General features: G+C 41.3%; 1 protein-coding gene across 2 annotated transcripts; it reads right to left on the bottom strand.

Annotated features, from left to right (window-relative positions):
• Window positions 1-14: 14 nt before the first annotated feature.
• rab27b (RAB27B, member RAS oncogene family) lies at window positions 15-20,140 on the bottom strand. Of its 2 annotated transcripts, none has more exons than XM_079486747.1 (6): window positions 19,877-20,140; window positions 4,880-5,051; window positions 4,045-4,130; window positions 3,021-3,124; window positions 2,815-2,938; window positions 15-1,893 (listed from the first exon to the last, which is right to left on the bottom strand). In XM_079486747.1, coding segments are annotated over exons 1-6 (675 nt in total). In that variant the 5' UTR covers window positions 19,879-20,140; the 3' UTR covers window positions 15-1,706. The 2 variants fall into 2 exon arrangements, with proteins under 2 accessions (XP_079342873.1, XP_079342874.1); XM_079486748.1 differs by lacking the exon at window positions 19,877-20,140 and adding an exon at window positions 8,993-9,069 and having other exon boundaries at window positions 16-1,893.
• Between the last annotated feature and the right edge of the window lie 2,769 nt (window positions 20,141-22,909).

Below are 22,909 nucleotides of genomic sequence, written 5' to 3'. Positions count from 1 at the left end.
AATTAAAGCTAGGAAGCATTTTTATCCCCTTTATTTATTCTTTAGTAACACAGTACACGCATACAGAAACTCCAAATAAACATTCAGAAAACAACCGAGGAGTTAATTTCACCTGCTTTACACATACAATTCATAGTTATTGGTATTATTTCGCCAAACGTACTCATAATGCAGTGAAACGGACGGACAGGTTCAGGAGACCTGCTTTAGTGTCATTGGTCAGTAGATTTGCACAGGCACGAAGAACTTCATCCTTCAGACGCAGTAAATGTGAAAACAAAACTCACTTTGTCGTAAAGGCATTCCAGTAAAACACAAACACACACAAACACACACAGCTTGTGTTAAAGGCCGAGCACGAGATCTCTACAAACACCAATGCAGATGTGAACATGTGATCATCACATTTCACAGCACATCACAGCTGTCATATGGCACGACATCTCTCTGATTTGGCACTTTAGGACAAAAATCAAACTGCATTAGGAAGAAAACGGCCTGTTTTCATGAGATTCCCACGATTCAAACATCACAAGAGAGGATTGCCATGTTCATACATAATCAGACATCTGATTTGCCCTCAAATGTCTAACGTTTTTATGCAGAAAACCCTTCATGTGTCCACTACAGCGGTGGTTCTCAAACAATTTTTTTGTGGTAAGGACCCCCAAATAAAAACTTTAAATTAAACCAAAGACAGATTCAATCATACAATGTTGAGACGTCAGTTCGTTTGGTTGGTGGTATTATTTTTCTGATGTTTGATTGTGCAAAATGTACGATACATTTCTATACTTCATAAAATGCCACAGCCCAGTTGGAGAACCACTGCACTACAGAGCACATTTAGTTGTCATTGTCTTGTATCTTTAAGTGTTTACTAAAAATATCAGCAACATGTCAAGTTTCTCTTGCAGATTGATCCATACAGGAACAGGCTCCGTGCAAAACTCTACAAATCTAAAATACTGATCTAAAATGAAATCTCATTTGGGTGCAGGTTTCATCTGTGTGTGTAAACTCGACGTTGACCGCATGCACGCATTACACGCTCATTGTAACACACAAGCATTGGCAGGCGAAACACGACGACACACGGCAGGAGTTTGTCGTGTCGTATCGTGTTGTGTAGACATGCACAGGTCACCAGATATGAACTCTGGCAGGCAGTGTTAGAGAGTTTGGCACACAAACAGCCGTCTGTCAGCTGGAGCTTCATGAAGAACGCTTCTGATTCCTAGACCTTCTAAAAGTGTGAACACATTCATTTTAGTAGGAGAGGAGAAAACGCAACGTAAACGTGTGAGCAGAAATATTCCTAAATCAAAGTTCATCGGATGAATGATGAGAGGTGTGAAGCGCTCTACACAAACACATGAAGTCCTCCAGCTGTATGAATGAAAGCTTCTACTGTCGGGTGAAGTTAGTTCAACATCATCACATCAATGCAAAAACGTCCGGTAAGCATGTACGGAACATAAGCCCACGCCTGCAGCACTCCTGCACTAAGATCTAAATATAAAGACATGTTTGCAAACATTTTGAAGGGATTGATAAAGATGCTTTAGTAAGGGAGGCCTGTTAAAATGAAAACGTCCACACAGATGTCTAACACGGTTGAGTTGAGTTCAGCGCCGGCAGTTTGACATCACCCGCAGGAGCGGTACGGCTCCAGCGCAGGGAGATAAAGGGCACATCCCGCTTCTTTAACATGCACATTTCTTCTCGTTGGCCGGCGCGGCGTCCAGTTTGCTGGAGCTGTCTGTGTTGTGTGCGTCTGCGGCGGGTTTATCTACACACTGCTCCATTCTCTTCATCACCAGATCCAACAGCGTCACCACAGCTACATCCACCTCCGAACCAGTGGCTGCGCTCGTCTCAAAATACGGAATACTGACAGAACACACAAACACATTCAGAAACATATCGTGTCTGTGGAAAATATCTATAATACAGTTTTTCTTTTTAAGACATTTTACATGTTTTTCAAAAGCTGAATTGTTTCTTGGTGTCTGATTCTGTCATTCTGCACTGCAAACATGAACATATAAATTACAATAAATGATTAAAGATATTTAGAGACACTGGGATCAGTGCTAAATAAAAGAATGGAAAGGATTATTCTTTTTTGAAATAAATAAATCAAAACTAAATAGAAATGATATGATAAATGATAAAATAACAAAAGCACGAAACTAAATGGCTCAAAAATATAAACTAAAATGAACATGAAAACTCCAAACATATAAATATAAACAAAAGGCAAATCTAAATATTCACAGTAGCAAAGTGAGAACATTTCAATAAGAAGAGGTTCATCCCAACAATCACATGACCTGTGTAGCGTGACATCACTTCCTCAGGAAACACATGGATGAAGAGTTCACAGGTGTGTGCTCTCTTTTTTACTCTCAATATATTTGTTAAAAGGCAGTCGGGGTCATACGTGTTACAGGTGATGTACAGTCATGTCTGTGAATGTAAGAGGCCGCGCGGTCGAGATGACGTATATGAACACATATCAAACAATGTCCACTGTTTATCACATGAAGGGTTCAGTGTGACGAGAGTAAATGTCAAAGCTCTTCAGGTGATGTGTTCTTAAATGAGCCAAATAAATCACATGTGCTTCATGATCAGAGCAGCTGTAACATGATGATGTCAGTGGTGCTCAGTGATTGGCCGTTCAGGGTGGTTGTCATGGTTACGAGAGTGTTGGTGTCAGGTGGTTGTGATGTAGTTGGTTGTTCAGCTATTGTTCTGTGCGACTGCTGGAGGATGTTTGATATGCAGACATGTCATCACGTGACTCACCCGTATTTTTCGGCGAGTTCTCTGGCTTGTTTCTCCTGCACTTCCCTCTGATCGGCCAGATCCGCTTTATTACCAACAAGAACGATATCTGGGTTCTCACAATATGCGTTGGCCTGCAGCTGACCTACACACACACACACACACACACACGTGTCTGTGATCGTCTCTGATCAATAGTGTTTTCACAGATGTCTGTGGTCACTCACTCATCCAGTTCCTGACGTTGAGAAAACTCTGTTGACTGGTCAGATCAAACATGAGGAGAAAACCCATTGCATCTCTGAAGAACGCTGTGGTTAAACTCCTGAACCTGTCAGAAACACAACATGGCTCAATAAACAATCTGAAATGTAACAAAAACGCCAAATTCTTATTCCCAGCGGTAACAAAGTGTCTTTTCTAAAATCTTCATTTCATATAACTACTCGCTTTGAGTACTTTTATTTTGACGCGGCTGACTAGGTTCCAAAGCATGATATCATCATTTAGGAGGATTTCACACATAAGGGAGATTGTTTGGGAAGCTGCTGCGTTTTCTCTCTTGGTTCGGTTGGTTTAGGCATATGTGAACACGGCCTGAACAAGGTGGTCTCGGCCCGATTGCAAACGAACTCAGGAGCGGATCGCTAGACGTGTGAAAGCCAACGAACCAGACTGTATCACAATGTATGATGGGTAATGATGACGCAAAAGAGATTGTTTTGCTAACCGTGGGCTCACTTGGAACAGGGAAGAAGTGAAGTGTTTGGTCACACGATCACATTGCTAAAAAGCTCTCCAGAACTCACAAAAACACAGAAATGTATAAAGTGTTCAGCGAAGCGCTTAAAACGAATGAAATGTCTCCTTATTGCTAGATTTAAACCCCCGATTTAGCAAAACAAAGCAGTGGATCCACAGGTGTGAAAACGCCACTATATTTTGTTTAAAAAAACATGTTCATACTTACTTTAAACTGACGAATTCAACTACCTGAAAATTCATAATAATGCCAGATTGAGCTCTAATGAAGTACACAAACCACTGATCAAGTCAACATGCTTCATCTATTAAGTTTGACTTTGGAGTAGAAGCGAAATGAGCTATTTAATAGGAGTAAAGTTTTAATAGGACATCTGTACGTCGTCTATCACTCCTTCCATCGGTCAGTGCTGGTGTCATGATCACATCACGAGCCGCTCAGGTGATGATGATGATGATGATGAATGTGAAAGTGTGTGTTTAGCGTACCTCTCCTGTCCTGCTGTGTCCCAAAGCTGCAGGTGAACTTTAAACGTCTTCCCTGTTGTTCCATTAGGACTGTTTGTGGTGTAAACCTGCCGAAACACAAGACAGCCGCTGACTGTAATAACTCACTTCTTCTCTGTGAAAGATTTCTTTTGGGAGGACGGTGTCACCGAGGGGTGTGCAGTGACATCTGCGATTCACGCCCACTAGAGACTCTCTGACCCCCAGTGCATGATGGGATATGTACACACTCTTTATATCACTGCTTTCTTCATCTATGAGATTTAAAAATATGACGTGTCATGTTTATAATATAGCTGAGCTGCATACGGACACTGTTCTGCTCAGATGATGTGGGCAGTTTGGATATTGCGTGTGTGTGAGATCTGAACCCTGTGGATTCACACTGTGTGCGCACGTGTGTGTGTGTGTGTGTGTGTTTGAGGCGGTGAGAGAAGTTCAGGCCGAGTCTCATTATCGATATTCTTCCAGATCATCACAGGCTGGTGTAGTGGGTGGAAGCACATTTTGCACGACCACACACACACACATGTATGTTTTATTATCTCCGTGGGGACAGTCCATAGGCGTAATGAGTTGTGTACTGTACTAACTGTATATTTTATCCCCAAACCCCTAAACCTAAAGATCCTAGCAGACTTTTAGCATTTTAACATTTTCAAAAAGTTGCGTTCTGTACAATTTATAAGCTTTTGTGGCCGTGAGGACCTCAGTTTTGGTCCCCACGAGTAGGTGTGTATTCAGGTTTAGGTCCCCACTAACATATACAAACCAAGACCACGAACACACACAACACAGGCGTCAGGTGTGTACTGACCACTCTCTTTTCTCTGAAGTCGATGCCGACGGTTGTGATGAATTTGGGGTTGAATTTGTTGTCGGTGTAGCGGTAGAGGAAGGTGGTCTTTCCCACTCCAGAGTCTCCCAGCGCCAGGAGCTTGATCAGATAGTCATAATCTCCATCAGTCATAGTGCTGCTGGAGCTGAACCTACAACACAACACATGAAATCAACAATTATCAACACATTTCAGTGACGCAAATAAATAAAGCAAAACACGCAAACTCTCTGAAGATATCAGAGTTAGAAAGTGAGTTAAAATCAACAGTTTAACTGAACTCTTTGTGGGAGCCATATGTGTAATTCTGTTCAATAAACGGCAAATGTAGTTTATACGTTTCCTTTCACCGCTGTATGTTGTTTGTGGAAGTGGAATGTTGTGGAAATTGTGGAAGAGCTAACAAACAACGACGAGATGTGTTTTATCTGCTCCGTCTTTAATAAAAGCTAAAGGTCGCGCGTCAATTATTGCTCACTCGCCGCACACGATTCATCTCTGTAACCTCATCTTATTCAGAACATACAGCTGCTCACATTTACACATCAACCTTCTGTTTAATAGACAACAAGTTGAATATCACAAACATTATGAATATAACCCTAGAGGTCAAAGAGAGGGTTTACTGTGAAGAATATGAGATGTCATTTCATCTCATTCTTAGAAAAGTGTGAAGAACATCATCATCTTTATCGTCTCTTTCAGTCTATGACCGTGATGTCATCCATTCATCCATCCATCCATCAGCGCTCTTGTGAATCATGTTTATTTATGATGAAGTATTTCAAATGATGTTTTAGAGCAGAAACACGCTCTATATGAAAATCTTGTCTCTGTTGAGCCGTCTGTAAAAACAAGAAGCTTAAACACAAAAGCCTCAGTGATTCAGTTAACATCAGAGAATCTTTGTGTCTTTGTCGTGTGTAATTGTTTTAGCATCGTAATGAAATCACTCTGACTGAATGAACACGACCACATTTGTTTATTGAATTGAGCTCACATTTGACTTCAGGCACATTGTGTTCATGACTAAACATTAAACATCAAAATCTTCAATGTATTCTACATGTGCATATCATGATGTATTGATTTCATTACTTCAAAAAGTTTTAATCTTAAACAAAACAAAATGGATTTGCTGTACATTTTTATTTGTCACATGACCAGTTATAAAACTTTATAGATGTTTATATGAAATCTATATTTACAATCAGGGGCGGAGCCCGACGTTATAGACATTGGGGGCTTAGCCCAGGTGAATGGGTCCCCCAAGGAGAATATTTTTCCCCATTTATGGCAGCTATATTAAAATCTTTTATGTAATTGTTCTTTGTCTTATCATTTTGAAACCATGATAATCCAAACATTTTCATCTGCTAAACTTTATAGATTGTGAAAACGATACTTTTATATGAAATCTATATATACAATTGAGACAAAACACTGACATCACCTCGATCTAATATCATAATTATATGCGTACGTCTCCGGAGAAAAGAGTTTCATTCGAGTTTGAGAAGAGATGTCAACCATACAGATTTGTGCAATTTTCTCGTCAGCAGTCAAAAGTCAATATTGAAGATCTCATTATGAACTTAAACATTTCTCATCACATTGACTCAAATCTACATTATTTGACATCTACAATCTACATTTATTCACACCTCCATCATTTACACGCTCATTTGATTCCTTTTGATAGAGAAACTTGAAACACAACTGAGACGCATTCAATCTCCTGAGCTGTCCGAGAGCAACATGTGAGCACTGAAGTCTTGTCTCGGAGGTTTTACGAGCCTGATTGAATGAGAAAATACGGCTCTAGATAAATGAGTCTGAATGAAGGGTGACCTGCTCGCAAGCCTTCTGACCTTAAAGCATAATTCAATAAATAACCCGGACATCTGACATTTAACAACGCATTTACTAGGACATGCACCTGAAACACATTTGTCCTTTTCAATCCTAACAAGATGATTGTTTTTTGGGATCGCCGCTCATACTGTATGTGTTATTGACGTCTGTTTAACATTGTTCAGAATGTTAATGAGGTTTTGTTAATCCGGCGCATTTGTTGGAGAGTCTGAAGCATGACGTGTCATGACACAAACACACTGACATTTACACAATTACATTAGACGAGAGCATTATTCATTTATTCAACATCACAGTCAATCCCTCCGTTGCTATGGTGTACAGCGGAGGTTACCAATGAGAAGGATGTTCTCCAGCATGCACAATAGTTTCTAGAATGTTTTCCACGATTCAGAATAACATTTAAAACAGATTCAACAGAAGAGTCTCATCATGTCTGTCACAAACGCACATGCTGCGTCCCAATTCCGACACTATTCGTCCGTAATAGTATTCGAAATAGAAAAGGTACGGCGCGAATCATAGTCTGCTGAAATGAGTATTCTCAAAGTACCCGGATAGAGTACATATTCGAATAAGAACCAATCGGCAGTACATTATATTAAATGAGTGCGACATACGGTCATGTGACCCGTGACGTCTTAATAACAACCTACACGTGAGCGATTTGATTAAAAAATAATTTAGTCACGAGAAATTCATTTATTGGCATTTACATAAACAATGGACGTCTGCCTTAAAGTTTTCCGCTGTATTTATATGATTTACTTTTTTAATTTGACCGTTGCTCAGCTCCCGTGGCATCATGGGATAGAAAAGTGTCCATCCGATCCACACTTGGCGGTAGTGTCGACCATCCAGGTATTTCTCGCCTACTGATTCTTCATCCTGAGGTTTGGGACATACTATTCATGACTCATTCTCATTTTCGCCAACTATATAGTTTGGAAGTAGGAGATTTCGGAAACAGCCTCGGATACTTAACGGCTGATATTACCCACAACTCGACGAGAGGGCAGAGTTTAGCGAAGCTATTCTGCATTAATAAAATGAAATATATCTGCAGTTATAAGTGTGAGTATACGGTAAATGTGACATAATAATGAAGAAATAAATACTTTAATGTAAGGAAGAGCGGTATTTTGACGTTCGTGACAGTTAAGGGTCATCTAGGCCACTTCCGTTTCGAGTTCGTATGTGCCAGTGCTTATAGCGTGTTTTTCCCGTCTCATGTAAACGATAGAAGGAAAAACTCTGTTTATATATAACATAACCGTGTACGTGTGGTCTAGGCCTAAAATGTGAATACTTTTCAATAACAAAGACAGTACGTACTTTAAGGGCATAATATAAGTATGTGAATTGGGACGCAACAACACCCTTTAGATCATGTGATCAGTATTTGATTGGCTGATGTTCTTGAGGTCATTCAGATCTATGACAGAAAACACATGATGTCACCCAGAGGGGGGGGAATTATCACAATTTGTAGAACATTACATAACATCATGAATACAACATCTTTATATTACTAGTTCTACTATTTTATGTCCGTTTTATTTTTTTGTTTCATTGAATACTTTTTGTTTTAGAAATATATGAAGAGTTTGGTTCCAAATAAGAATTTTCTAAATTCATGTTTTTGATTGTGTTAGTTAGTTATTATGGCAAAACTACATTTTGATTGAAATTAATTGGACTGCACAATAAAAACACTTTGAAAAACAGAGTTTAGGAACCAAACTCTTTATATATTTAAATATTTACAACTTTGATGGATTGTTTGAACAGTCTTTCAAAGTTTACCAGATTTACATTTTTCAATAGGCTGAATAAAATCATCCTGACGTTTGAATCTCTTCATAAAAACACTTGGAATATTTCTTCCAATACATCAAATATGGAATTTTGCCTGCTGGCCAGTGAAAAAGTTGACAAGACTAGTACAAATCTGAACTAGAGGCCTATACAGACCAACAGAACCAAACCCGTCCTGAACATCATCACCTCTCAGACCGTCTGGCCTACAGTTTCTAAACGAATGTTATTTTCTGACGGTATACAGCATGAGATCTACACGCATCTCCATAAGCGTTCTTAAGTTCTCAGGGTGTGACCACATGGACTTACACTGTAAATTGACCTGTAGGACCACAACAACACAAATATACAAACCATCATTTTATGTCATAAAAAATACAAACACGTACAGCTTACCCTTGTAATATTCCTTCTTGTGTGGAGGAAAACTTCCTGAGCTGTGCTGTGTCTTATCTGAGAGAGAGCGTTTGCTCACACACACACACACATTAAACCACACCCCTGCTCAACACACACACACACACACACACACACACACACACACACACACACACACACACACACACACACACACACACACACACACACACACACAGCACTTACCCAGTCTTGAACCATTACTGCTGAAGGCCCGCGGCGCATCACACACACACACACACAGATCATGTCATGTGATAGTCCACAAACACATCTATGTCTTTTATCATGTTTTCACATACACACACAGTGGTTTCATTCACACTTATCAGACTGTAATGCGCTGAATACGCTGCAGTAAGACAGAAGCATGCAGGATGATGATGTGTCAGATTTACGTGTCTTCTGGGGACGAGATGTCCATGAAGTGAAAGTTCAGCTGAACATTACATGACGAGTGTGCTCAAACTCTTCATGACATTACTCACAGCAGGAACACACTGTACTGTACATGATGATTCAGAATCAGTGAAGACGCTATAATGAGTAGGAATATGAGCTCTTTAGATCGCCATCTCTCTCTCTCTCTCTCCCACCACACACACAACTAACACCCGCTAAAACCGTATGAGAGCCGTTAAATACGAGAGTTACGACACACACATGTACTTTCATCAGAACAATTGACTGAGGAAGTAACTCCCGTCATGTAACTCGCTCACACACACACACACAACACGCTCGCTCGTTCACACACACACAACACGCTCACACACACACACACACAACACGCTCGCTCGTTCACACACACACAACACGCTCACACACACACACACACAACACGCTCGTTCACACACACACAACACGCTCGCTCACACACACAACACAACACGCTTGCTCGCTCACACACACACACACAACACTCTTGCTCGCTCACACACAACACGCTCGCTCGCTCGCTGACACACACACACACAACACGCTTGCTCGCTCACACACAACACGCTCGCTCGCTCACACACAACACGCTTGCTCGCTCACACACACAACACAACACGCTTGCTCGCTCACACACACACAACACGCTCGCTCACACACACAACACAACACGCTTGCTCGCTCACACACACACACACACACAACACTCTTGCTCGCTCACACACACACACAACACGCTTGCTCGCTCACACACACACACAACACGCTTGCTCGCTCACACACAACACTCTTGCTCGCTCACACACACACACAACACGCTTGCTCGCTCACACACAACACGCTCGCTCGCTCAAACACACACACAACACGCTTGCTCGCTCAAACACACACACAACACGCTTGCTCGCTCACACACAACACGCTCGCTCGCTCAAACACACACACAACACGCTCGCTCGCTCAAACACACACACAACACGCTTGCTCGCTCAAACACACACACAACACGCTTGCTCGCTCAAACACACACACAACACGCTCGCTCGCTCAAACACACACACAACACGCTTGCTCGCTCAAACACACACACAACACGCTTGCTCGCTCACACACAACACGCTCGCTCGCTCAAACACACACACAACACGCTCGCTCGCTCAAACACACACACAACACGCTCGCTCGCTCAAACACACACACAACACGCTTGCTCGCTCACACACACACAACACGCTTGCTCGCTCACACACACAACACAACACGCTTGCTCGCTCACACACACACAACACGCTCGCTCACACACACAACACAACACGCTTGCTCGCTCACACACACACACACACACACACACAACACTCTTGCTCGCTCACACACACACACAACACGCTTGCTCGCTCACACACACACACAACACGCTTGCTCGCTCACACACAACACTCTTGCTCGCTCACACACACACACAACACGCTTGCTCGCTCACACACAACACACTCGCTCGCTCAAACACACACACAACACGCTTGCTCGCTCAAACACACACACAACACGCTCGCTCACACACAACACGCTCGCTCGCTCAAACACACACACAACACGCTTGCTCGCTCACACACACACACAACACGCTTGCTCGCTCACACACAACACGCTCGCTCGCTAAACACACACACAACACGCTTGCTCACTCAAACACACACACAACACGCTTGCTCGCTCACACACAACACGCTCGCTCGCTCAAACACACACACAACACGCTCGCTCGCTCAAACACACACACAACACGCTCGCTCGCTCAAACACACACACAACACGCTTGCTCGCTCACACACACACAACACGCTTGCTCGCTCACACACACAACACAACACGCTTGCTCGCTCACACACACACAACACGCTCGCTCACACACACAACACAACACGCTTGCTCGCTCACACACACACACACACACACACACAACACTCTTGCTCGCTCACACACACACACAACACGCTTGCTCGCTCACACACACACACAACACGCTTGCTCGCTCACACACAACACTCTTGCTCGCTCACACACACACACAACACGCTTGCTCGCTCACACACAACACACTCGCTCGCTCAAACACACACACAACACGCTTGCTCGCTCAAACACACACACAACACGCTCGCTCACACACAACACGCTCGCTCGCTCAAACACACACACAACACGCTTGCTCGCTCACACACACACACAACACGCTTGCTCGCTCACACACAACACGCTCGCTCGCTAAACACACACACAACACGCTTGCTCACTCAAACACACACACAACACGCTTGCTCGCTCACACACAACACGCTCGCTCGCTCAAACACACACACAACACGCTCGCTCGCTCAAACACACACACAACACGCTTGCTCACTCAAACACACACACAACACGCTTGCTCGCTCACACACAACACGCTCGCTCGCTCAAACACACACACAACACGCTCGCTCGCTCAAACACACACACAACACGCTCGCTCGCTCAAACACACACACAACACGCTTGCTCGCTCACACACACACAACACGCTTGCTCGCTCACACACAAATCCCGGAGTAAACTGACCAATCAAATCAAATAAATTTACCAATGAATGTGATTTATTACACACACACAGGTCAGTGGATGATCGGGTGAGCAGTGAGCCGTGTGTGAATGCTACAGTCCTGTCTCCAGCACCGTTGAATACTGGGTAATGAGATGTCATGTCAACTTACACACGCGTGACGCTTTATTAGGGTAAAGTGCTTAACGCTGAATCTCTGGACATCACAGAAGTCAGAATCTCGTACCTTACGGTCAGTGGGAGCACATGAGAAAAAGCCTCATCCACTCACGCGCTCAGTATTATAGAGAAGAATGTGAGGAATGTTGTTTTTCATGTGAGATCCGTGTGAGGTTTAAAACACGCTATTGTGAGAGTGAAGAGCAAACCTGTTTATCGCCCGTAACTGAATTCACAGAACTCTCCAGTTCACAAACACAAAGAAACATTCATACAAATAACTGCTGGACTGTTCTGGACCGTTACCAGGATGTTGTCATGCGGTTGCAATGGTGTGTGAGGTGTAATATAAACGGAGCAATTATATTCTGGTCTGGAGGTATCTCATTCATTTAAAAGAATATATTTATCATCATCATCTGAACATGACATCTCTCTTCTGCACGTCACATGATTTCAGGTGTTCATCATTTCTGTAGCATAAATGCATAGACTGTAGGTGTTTAATACTCATGGGTGCATACTTTAATACTTGGCATCGATCCTTAAGGTTAGATCAGATGGCCAGCAGTAGTAATCACAGAGACTCATCAGATTTATCATCAGACGCAATGAAGAAATCTTCACAGCACACTGAACTGAAAAACGTGTAAAATATCGCCGCTCGTGAATCAAAGACACTGCACAGATATGACATGTAAAAAATGCATGAGGATCCATTTTGGGAAACAGCATTCGGTCACATTGAAGAGACGCTGAGCAGTTTTTATGTCAAATATAGCGAAAAATAACCTGTTATAAGAAAGAATTGAAATCTATCGAACTGGGAATGAAAATAATGATCATAATTAGATCTTAAGTAAGATTTAAAACTAGATTTATAGTTGGTAGTGTTTGTGTGCATCATTATTCATATTGCTTCCTGTTATTGTTCTGAATACAGGCACATTATAGCAAACTAAAACTAGTCAAATATTTCTGTTAAAGGTCTAGTGTGTATTTTTTAGGACAGAAATGCAATATAACATACATAACTTTTATGTTCAGATGTGTATAAAGACCATACATAATGAAGCCTTGTGTTTAGTTACCTTGGAAGGAGATATTTCTATTTATATTATACACTCTTACATGGAATTCGCCATGTTTTTTCTAAGGTAGCCCTTAACGGACAAACTGGTATACAGAATGCGTTTGGTAAATACGTGATCTCCTTCGGCAAAGAAGTTAAAAGTCCTGTGTCAGCCACCGTAGTGCTTCAAAAGGAAGCGGTGGAGTGTGCCGTTGGTTGCAATTCGCAACCTCACCGCTAAATTTCATACATTGGACCTTTAAATTAAATCAAATAAAACATGCTGAAATGTGATTATAAAAACTCCGTAATTAAATGAAGGAAAAAATAAATGTTGCCTTAGCATTAAATGGAAATAAGATGTGCCACAAACTAAAACGGAAAAATAAAGTAAATATGCAAATTGCTAAAACATATGGCAGAACATGAACACTTAAAGACAAATAAAAGCTTATTTAAAATAGAAAATAAAACCAAATTCAGTGTGTAACTCGCTCTGCCGTGTTCATGCTACACACATGAATGACTCTCACATCATGTGATATTAGTCTAAAATCCCATCAACTTGCAATGAAACAGGACTACTCATTACCAAGATAACAAACTGCTTGGCAACACCCTAGCAACCATTCAATCTATAGAAACAGGTTTGCCAATGCTGATAATGTACTCAGCTTCACTTCAAAGTAAAGTGTGATTCATTCACCAATGATATCTGTGATCATGTAGTCATGGTGAAATATAATCATGCTTTGGCCATGATAACGTGTAGTGAAAGTCTGATATTCCCAGTGTTGTGTTCTGTTCAGTCAAGCACACGCATTCTCTCCATCATGACTACCGTGTTGTTACTCCGCGTGAAGACGACGAAGACTCGTGAAGCTCCTTGAATTCATGGTGGTCAAACCATTGATTGTGAGACGCTCCGACCCCCCCGTCTGAATACCATCCCACTATCCCATTATGCTAAACACACCAACATCGCCACCATCGCTATGGCAACACACATCCAGCTATACAGACATACATTCAGTGTGTCTGCCAGCGGAGGAATACACACACAGCATGTTTCTTCTGTTTAAGGTCGTTTACTCGTGTCATTTGCTGTTATTTTACATCACTATCTATAAACAGCAGTTTATACAGTAGTGACTCTGTCTGTATGAATAGTGATCAAACGTCAAACCTGTCAATAAGATGAGAAACTCATCTTTGCTCCTGTGAGCCCCTGCTAGTCAACCCCGTAACTATATCATCATCTTTCCCCATTGATTCTCTATTGATCGTGTATTTTGTCAAAATCTTTTTTCTTTTTTGCGAATAGCGTAAACATTGCAAGTACAGTATTATTATTAAAGAGGTTTTGAATGATCTTATCATTTTGCAGGGCTCACCATAGAGAAACCAGCATCACCATCTCTTCAGGAACTAGAAGTATGCAAACCAGGATGTGTTCTGTAGAAATGTGCATTCAGTAGACGGCTGTGCACACGTGAGAGGAGAAATGAGGAGCAGATCCATTAGAGACCTCAACGCTCCTTCACAAGCTCTTTGCCATTTTTAACGTCTTCAGCCGCATTCATTATTTACGCCGGCCAATTAGCCCTACACGTCTACACCCCCTTAAGGCCAACAAATCCCACGGGTGGCATCTCAAAACCTGATGCCACAACAAACACACAAACCTCCCCGTGACAAACGCACCAATGATTTCAAACGGTTCCACAAACACGCGCTGACTTTAATAAGGGAAAGAATGAAAGTGACAGGCCACATCATGAATTATTAAGTAGAATCTTGAGTCTGAGGTCCTCTGAGTGTTGTTTATGAGCGTTTGGATGTCAAGCTCGTCTCCCGGAGACGTTCCGTTTATTTTCAAGCATTACAGTCGCTGTAGCGGATCTATAAGCATGTTTGGCTTTTCGCCCGCATCCGACAGCAATTACAACCAATACATGAAGTCAATTACACTAAACCCGTGAGTGATGATGTCACAGTCTCGCCCCTCCCCTTTGCAAATATCGTTAAGCGCATTTCAGTTTCAGGAATGTTTAAAAGGTAAAAACAAACAAAAATCAGTTATTGATCAGTGTTGAAACCTGATTTCTGCACTGATGATGATTTCTTCAAAATGAAGATAAACTGGGTATCAGAGATGTTGGGTTTTCCTGGCGTGCAGGTAATGCACCCGGTGGGGTGTTCAAGCATGTGGCGTGCGGCACAGCGCCTCCTCTGAGCGCTCTTCCTCAGCAGCTGTGACCTCTGACCCCTGCGGTGGAGCGCAGCGGGCCCAACTGAGATAATTACCCAGCGAGGGGAGACACACTGAGATGCACCGCTGTCTCGTGAAATATCTGTCATTCTTCGCCTACTGCATGTTTGTAAAGCAAAGAAGAGTTGCGGACAGCGACGCAGTTAGAATGAATGTCTGAGGGGTGACGCTGCTGAAAGTGACAGGGGTGACAGGTCAAGTGTTAGTGATGTCATTCCAGTGGGTGGAGTCTGGCGCACATTGCTGTCTACAGCCACGCCCCTTCCATATGATTCTGTGCATTAAAACTTGTGGTCATGATAGACGCTGAAATATTGCATATAAATCCAATTAGATTATTAAGGTTAGACACATGAAAAAGTGTGTTTTATTAATTCACTGCAAAATTGCGCCTCAGAATGTCAACTGTAAGCTCATAAACTGACTTGGGCCACAGAACGATGTACGTCTGAGCAAATAATTGAATGCAATCTTCAACAACATTACGTGGGAATGGTTTTATTGACTCATTTGTGTGAGAAAAGGCAGGCGAGTGTCCGGATTTACCCGGTGAGAATAAGTTCCATGTGTTTTTATTCATGACACGGCTCGATTCATATTTACCTGTGGCTGAATTCTAGCATAAAAAACACATCACACATCATACACAAATAAAATAAAACACAACAAAAGTGTTAAAATACTAAAAACACGGAATCTCTGCTGTGACGGATCATCTAATGAAGGCTGAATAAACACAACCGTTATCAAGACAAACGTTTAAGACAATTATTAACACCAGACTGAAGGCTCGTGCACTTTAAAGATAACTCTGTCATCATTTATTCTCTCTCCTGTGTTAAAACAGTGTGTTCAAGTCAATGGGGTTCAGTGTTGTTTCATCATCAACATTCTTCAAAATATCTTCTGTTGTGTTCTGAAAACTTTTTGTTTTTCAAAACATTAACAGTAAATACATTGTTTTAGTTATGCATACTGTACTTTAACATCATTGAAGGTTTAACTGAATCTTCTGTATTTAAATGAATACAAGTTTTTGAACTAAGTCTGCTAGCTCAAAGCAACAAGATTGAAAAAACTAAACATTCACATATTATATGTTTTGATGCAGCTCGACCTATAGGACTTGAATTGTTCAAGTAACAGGGTGACCATCAAGAACACCTTAACAACAACATAACAACACCCTGGAAACCATCCAGAAGTAAATCGAATACTATGACTGATTTAAATGAAAAAGTATTGACCGTTAAACAGTATGTTGTATATAGTAGTGCGGGGTAGTATGAATAGATTTCAGACCTACTGCATCTGACATGTTTTATTGTCATGAGACCCGTATGCTCTTTGACCTATGACGTATTAACATCAACCATCTAGGCGTTGGTACAAACATAATTTAGTCACGATAAAATCCTTTAATCTGTTCTTGCACTTAAAAAACAGAAACTCGCTTTGAAGTTTCCTGCTATTTGTATTTGATTCACTTTTGAAATGTGATCGTTGCTCAGCTCGCGTGGCATCATGGGATAGAGAAGTGTCCATCCGATGCACACTCAAGCTGCGTCTGAATTCGCTCACTTTTTCACGCGTCCACTATTCCCTATATAGCGAATGCTAAACAATCCACTATAAGGGGAAGGAGTGAATTAAAATGAGAGAACAATTCAGACATTGACATCATATATCCTGCGTCTGACGCGGTGGTGGACATTCCTCCGGAATGGGTTGGGTTATGGGTTGATTTGTAAAATTGTAAAGTTCATTTTTAAATCATTTGTCACGTTTATTGTATTAGCTTTTAATAAAGAGAACAAAACAAATGTTTGCCACGTTTATTTGCTATTACATTTATTACGTTTAATAAAATTACTTAATATATTTAAACTAAACGCTGTTATTTATGACATTTAATCAGTTTATTCTCAAAAAGTAGAAAATAACTGTCAACAAGATCAAACACAAGTATATAAACGTGCATTTGTGGAATTAAGGGTCACTCTTAATTCACTCCTCCAGACAGTTTATTTGCGCTGTATCATGGGAAATATGAGTGAGTACATCGGATGTACACTCAAAATCAGAATGCATTGTGGGTAAAAAGTAGTAAACACATGTAGGGAATGAGTTGTTTACTCAGAATTCGGACGACACTACAAAATGGCGGACACCCGATATAGTGCACTATAGGAGATACTTCAGACAGAAATCTCTGAGGTTTCGGACATACTACTCATGACGTACGGTGTGAACTTTATTTCTTTAGAAAATGTAAAAATCAAGTTGTTTAATGATGATATATAAAGATGTTTAACAGAAGGTCTGATACTCAAGAGCTTTTATCATCTCATCATTAACCCAGAGTAAGTATGAAGCCCGAGGGGTAGAGAGATCAAGATGTGTTTTATAGATGTCGTACTGTACACGGCTCTGTTTTACAGCTCTGAAGGTCGATACGTGTTTGACACTGGTGCCACTGGTATTATACACCCTTCGGAAGATCAATAAATACAGTGTAAGACGCTCAATAAGAGGTCTGCTAGTCATACACCAGCACCAACCCCGACACTACATAACACACGGGAAACTGCTCCCATTTTCAAGTGTTTTCATGCGTTGGAAACTTTAAAAACCCTTCCTGCCCTGAAGAAATACTCTGACATAATACAAAACCACCCCTCAGCTCCAGATGTTAACCAGCTCAGTTAATTGTATTTCCTATTTTTAATACTAGTCCTTCCAGAACAGCTAGAAACCTCCGAGTCACAAGGTTCTGAAGATTCATCCTCTACAATAGAAGGAGAATTAGACCTTTCTTGTCCTGTCCAGACTGGGCTGTTGCAATGCTCTACTGGCTGGACTTCAAGCTTGTACAACCAGATCTCTTCAGATGATCCAGAATGCAAGAGTGATCTTCAATGAGCACACGTCACTCCTACCTTCGTTAGGTTCCCTATAGTCGCTCGCATGCAATTCATATCTCTGCTCCCGGTCTACAAAACCACCACTGGTTCGGCACCCCATATCTTCACTCGATATGAGGTCCCGTCCTACAAAGGGAAAAAATCACTCAAGCACTTTCTCGGGATGTGTTCCACGACTCTGGAACGATCTCCGTCTTGCGGAGATCAGCGGATTCTGTAGTTGTCTTTAAGAATCGGCTAAAAAACACATCCCTTCCGTCAACATCTGACCCATTAGTACAGTCTTCTACTTTCCTACCCAAAAGAAAGATCTTAACTTCATATCCTGTGGTAGGCTAACTGAGACCAGTTTTACTCCACTTATGCATTGTTGTTCTTCTGTTTGGAAACATAACGGTTCCCGCTTCAGATCGAGCATAGATGGTGCACATGTTTTGTCTGATTGTGCACGCACCGGCAGCCGCAGCTTGTTCAACCACTCAATTACAAAATACGACCATTGACTGTGCTATTAACGTCAAATGACGGTGACGAAAGCTCCCGCTAGAGTAGACGCTATCCTACTGGAACAAAAACTAAAAATGCAGCCTTCGTCACCAGAACTTACGTCATCTGCCGCAAAAACAAGATTCTGGTTCAAGCGCATTCGAGAGATGACGGATGCTAGACATCAACGTTAACAGCGCTGTCAATGCGGATATTTCTCTTTGACCTTTGTTAAGACCTCAGAGCCGTGTCGAGCAGTTCTTTGATTGATGGATGCACTTTTGGAGCTTCAAAAAGTCAACACCTGTTCACTCCCATTCTACCGCTTGGAATTCAAATGATGCGTGGTATTATAACTCAGAGTGCTTTATTCTTCAAGAAGAAAACCATATTCTGTTAAATGCCTTGAGGGAGTAAGACACGGGGAAATGTTGATTTGTTGGTGAAATATCCCTTTAATAAACACAGGTAGTATCATATACGTACTGTCGATTTGTATTATCTAACATTCATTACACAAGTACTGTAAGTGTTCTACGGTACTGTGCCGTAAGATGTTAATACTGGATTCACAAGTACAGTAACATGGTATTAGTTTGCACGTCATAGAATACCGATAATAATGCCGTAATAACAAATCCAAACCGTTCTGAAGGTACCAGAGTTTCCTTAAGGAACATTCAGAATCATGCACACATCAGTCACATGTCTTTGTGTTGTCATGTATGTTTGTATGTCAGTGTTGTCATGTGTGTGAAGTTGAGAGCTCCGCAGAGTCTGATGTCTGATATATGACTCAGTCTTCCGCCACACACACACACACACACACACACTCACACACACACACACACACACACACGACACCGAACTCGCCGATCCGCACAAACATGACGTTTCGCAGAGTTTGACTCACATGTCACTGACTGATGCTGCAGGTGTCAATCACAGGTGTGGACTCTTCATCATCATCTTCATCATCATCATCATCATCATCCTCCTCATCGAACCCGCTTCTTATCGCGCGTCATTCGAGAAGAAACATCGATGCATCACCTCCTCAAGTCTCCGTGTGATCAGAGTGTGCACGCGTCTTCTGCGCGCTCTCGAGTGATGCTGTGGCTGCCCGGGGTCCTAGCGCCCGGCGCGGCGCGTCGCGTCAACAGGTTGCGGCGCAGCAGATTTGCAGAATGGAGTGGACTGTGCACGTCATGAGCCACCAATTTAAAAAACATGACACACAATTATTTTAAACATTATAACTTTAGGCCTATATACACATGAAATCGGTTAGATTGTATTTTTTTAAAAAACCTAATTTAAAGGGTAACTCCATCCATCCAAACATTCTGTCTTTACCCTCTCCAGACAATATATACATTTATTTGTTCAGTTGAACACAAAGAGAGATATTTTGGAATAATGTTAGTGACCAACAATGACAACGGCTCAGTCCACTTGCGCTCTTTGCAGTTGACCACTGGACTACTTTCATGACGTACACACGTAACGTCAATTAATGTGGTGTTCTAATTAAGTGATAAAAGCAGTTTTACAAAATACATCATCAATAAAATGTGCAACACTACAATTTACTTGAAAATTATATGTAATATCTAATTATATAGTCAAGTCAGATTTATTTTTAGAGCTTTATTTGTATTGCATCAAAGCAGCTGTACCCAAAAAGGAAACACATGTTAGCCAAACAAAAGGTATATATAAAGATAGAACCTTAAAAAGGAGTATGTATGACTTACACTGGAAAGCTTTCTGCAAAAGCTCACAAGACCGGGTGAGACGTCTCATGATATATCCAGAATGTGATGCATGATGGGATGCATTTAGCACCGAATACCGCTCGGAAGCGTTTTTAAGACATCTCAAGTAGCCAAGACCGCATGTGGGGGTATTTGGTCGCAGCCAATGAGTCTTCACTCATTCTACTGTATAGTATAAAACCTACAGGCCAGAAAATAAAACATTTCATTACGTCACAGACATGGCTAGAAATGCTATTACCTGACAGCTTACCACTTAAAATAAAATAAAACATGAAATATTGTCAGTTTAGATTTATTTCATATTTGTGTCAAGAGAGAGGGTCGGGGTTACATAAGAGACAGTATTATTGTTTGTCTTGTTATACAAATAAATCTGAATGTTTTTGATCATCATCAGATACTTCAGACATCCATGTGATGACAGTAAATAATGACTTAATCAGTTTCTCATTTGATATAAATTGGGTCGGTGTAACCTTTAGTTTCAGCTCTGTGTGAGAACAATGAACTCTTTGTGTTGGTCTAGTTTACAAATCTCGTTTGACAGCCGTGCTGACCCACATCCCTCTGTCCAACATTACATAACTGCTTGATTTTTACACTTCAGATTATACAATGATAAAAGCCACAAGTATATATCCAATAACGCACTGGTGAATTTAGACTGTGTATGATTTCAGACGGTTCAGACAGAAGCTGAGGTACTGACCGGCATGTAAAGGTTTCTGACTGATTTAGACTAAATTTCAAAATGGTTGTCAGCACGTTCACTTCAACACATTCATCCTTTGGAAGGTTTGTCCTTGTGATTAAGAATCGGTGACTCATTCTTTATTCAGGCAAATTAAAAGGAACTCTTGCATGAGGTCAAAAGCAGACACCCGTTCTGGAACCCGTGCCACCTGTTGTCATGGATACACCAGATTCATGTGTGAACACTGTTACAAGTTCACCGCGAAGACTAAATGCAGGCATGCAGTATTTTAATATCTCTAAAAATACTTGTTAATGGATATTCATTATGTACACACCTGTGATCACACTGAGATGTGTTCACATCACGTCAGTAATGCGGTCTCCATGGAAACTTGTAATATGGTGACGCAGGAGATTTTAATTGTTTATCAAATGCCAATTAAACGGCAAAGAAAGTGACTCTTACATTCAGCTCGGTTATAGGTCTATTCTTTTAGTGTATGGTTTAATTTTTTTTAAACCGTAACAGATTAAATTTAACAATAACTCCAAAACAAAGCATTTCCTACACACAAAAAGTGTTAAAGTATAAATGCTTGAAAAATGGCCTAATGAATGTAACAAATGCACTTCACATTCATGGAGGAAAATATTCGTATGTGAATACTTTTCTTCTCTCATCCATAAATAACTTCACTCACTCGTTCGCTTACTAACCACACAGAGCCGATCCAGACGTCTGGGGGCCCTAAAGCAAACCTTTCTGGGGGCCCTTGTCACAGCTAATAGTTAGATAAACATAAATGTGAACTATAAGAATTAAAAATAAAAGAATTCTTTACCCAAATCAAAGTTAACGAACAATCTAGCTGTCAAAACATTAACGCGTTTTTACTAACCAAATGAGTGATTAACAAAAACAAAACATGATAAGTATAGTTTTCTACAAAAAGAAAGCGAAGTATAGGAAAACACATCAATAATTCTCTAAATGTCTTGGGCAAACATACAATGGATTCCAGTGGACTGCATTATATCCGACACCCACATGAACACTGTACTGTACAGCTGGTGTTGTGACCACACCATTACACCACCACCACCAGCCTGCACAGTGGTAACAAGGCATGATGGATCCATGTTCTCATTGTGTTTACGCCAAATTCTGACTCTACCATCTGAATGTCTCAACAGAAATCGAGACTCATCAGACCAGGCAACATTTTTCCAGTCTTCAACTGTCCAATTTTGGTGAGCTTGTGCAAATTGTAGCCTCTTTTATCCTATTTGTAGTGGAGATGAGTGATACCCGGTGGGGTCTTCTGCTGTTGTAGCCCATCCGCCTCAAGGTTGTGCGTGTTGTGGCTTCACAAATGCTTTGCTGCATACCTCGGTTGTAACGAGTGGATATTTCAGTCAAAGTTGCTCTTCTATCAGCTTGAATCAGTTGGCCCATTCTCCTCTGACCT

The sequence above is a fragment of the Barbatula barbatula genome, assembly GCF_947034865.1.
Source record: "Barbatula barbatula genome assembly, chromosome: 22".
NCBI lineage: Eukaryota > Metazoa > Chordata > Actinopteri > Cypriniformes > Nemacheilidae > Barbatula > Barbatula barbatula.
Note: the sequence above shows the minus strand (reverse complement) of the source record. Positions and strands in the feature narration are given on the sequence as shown.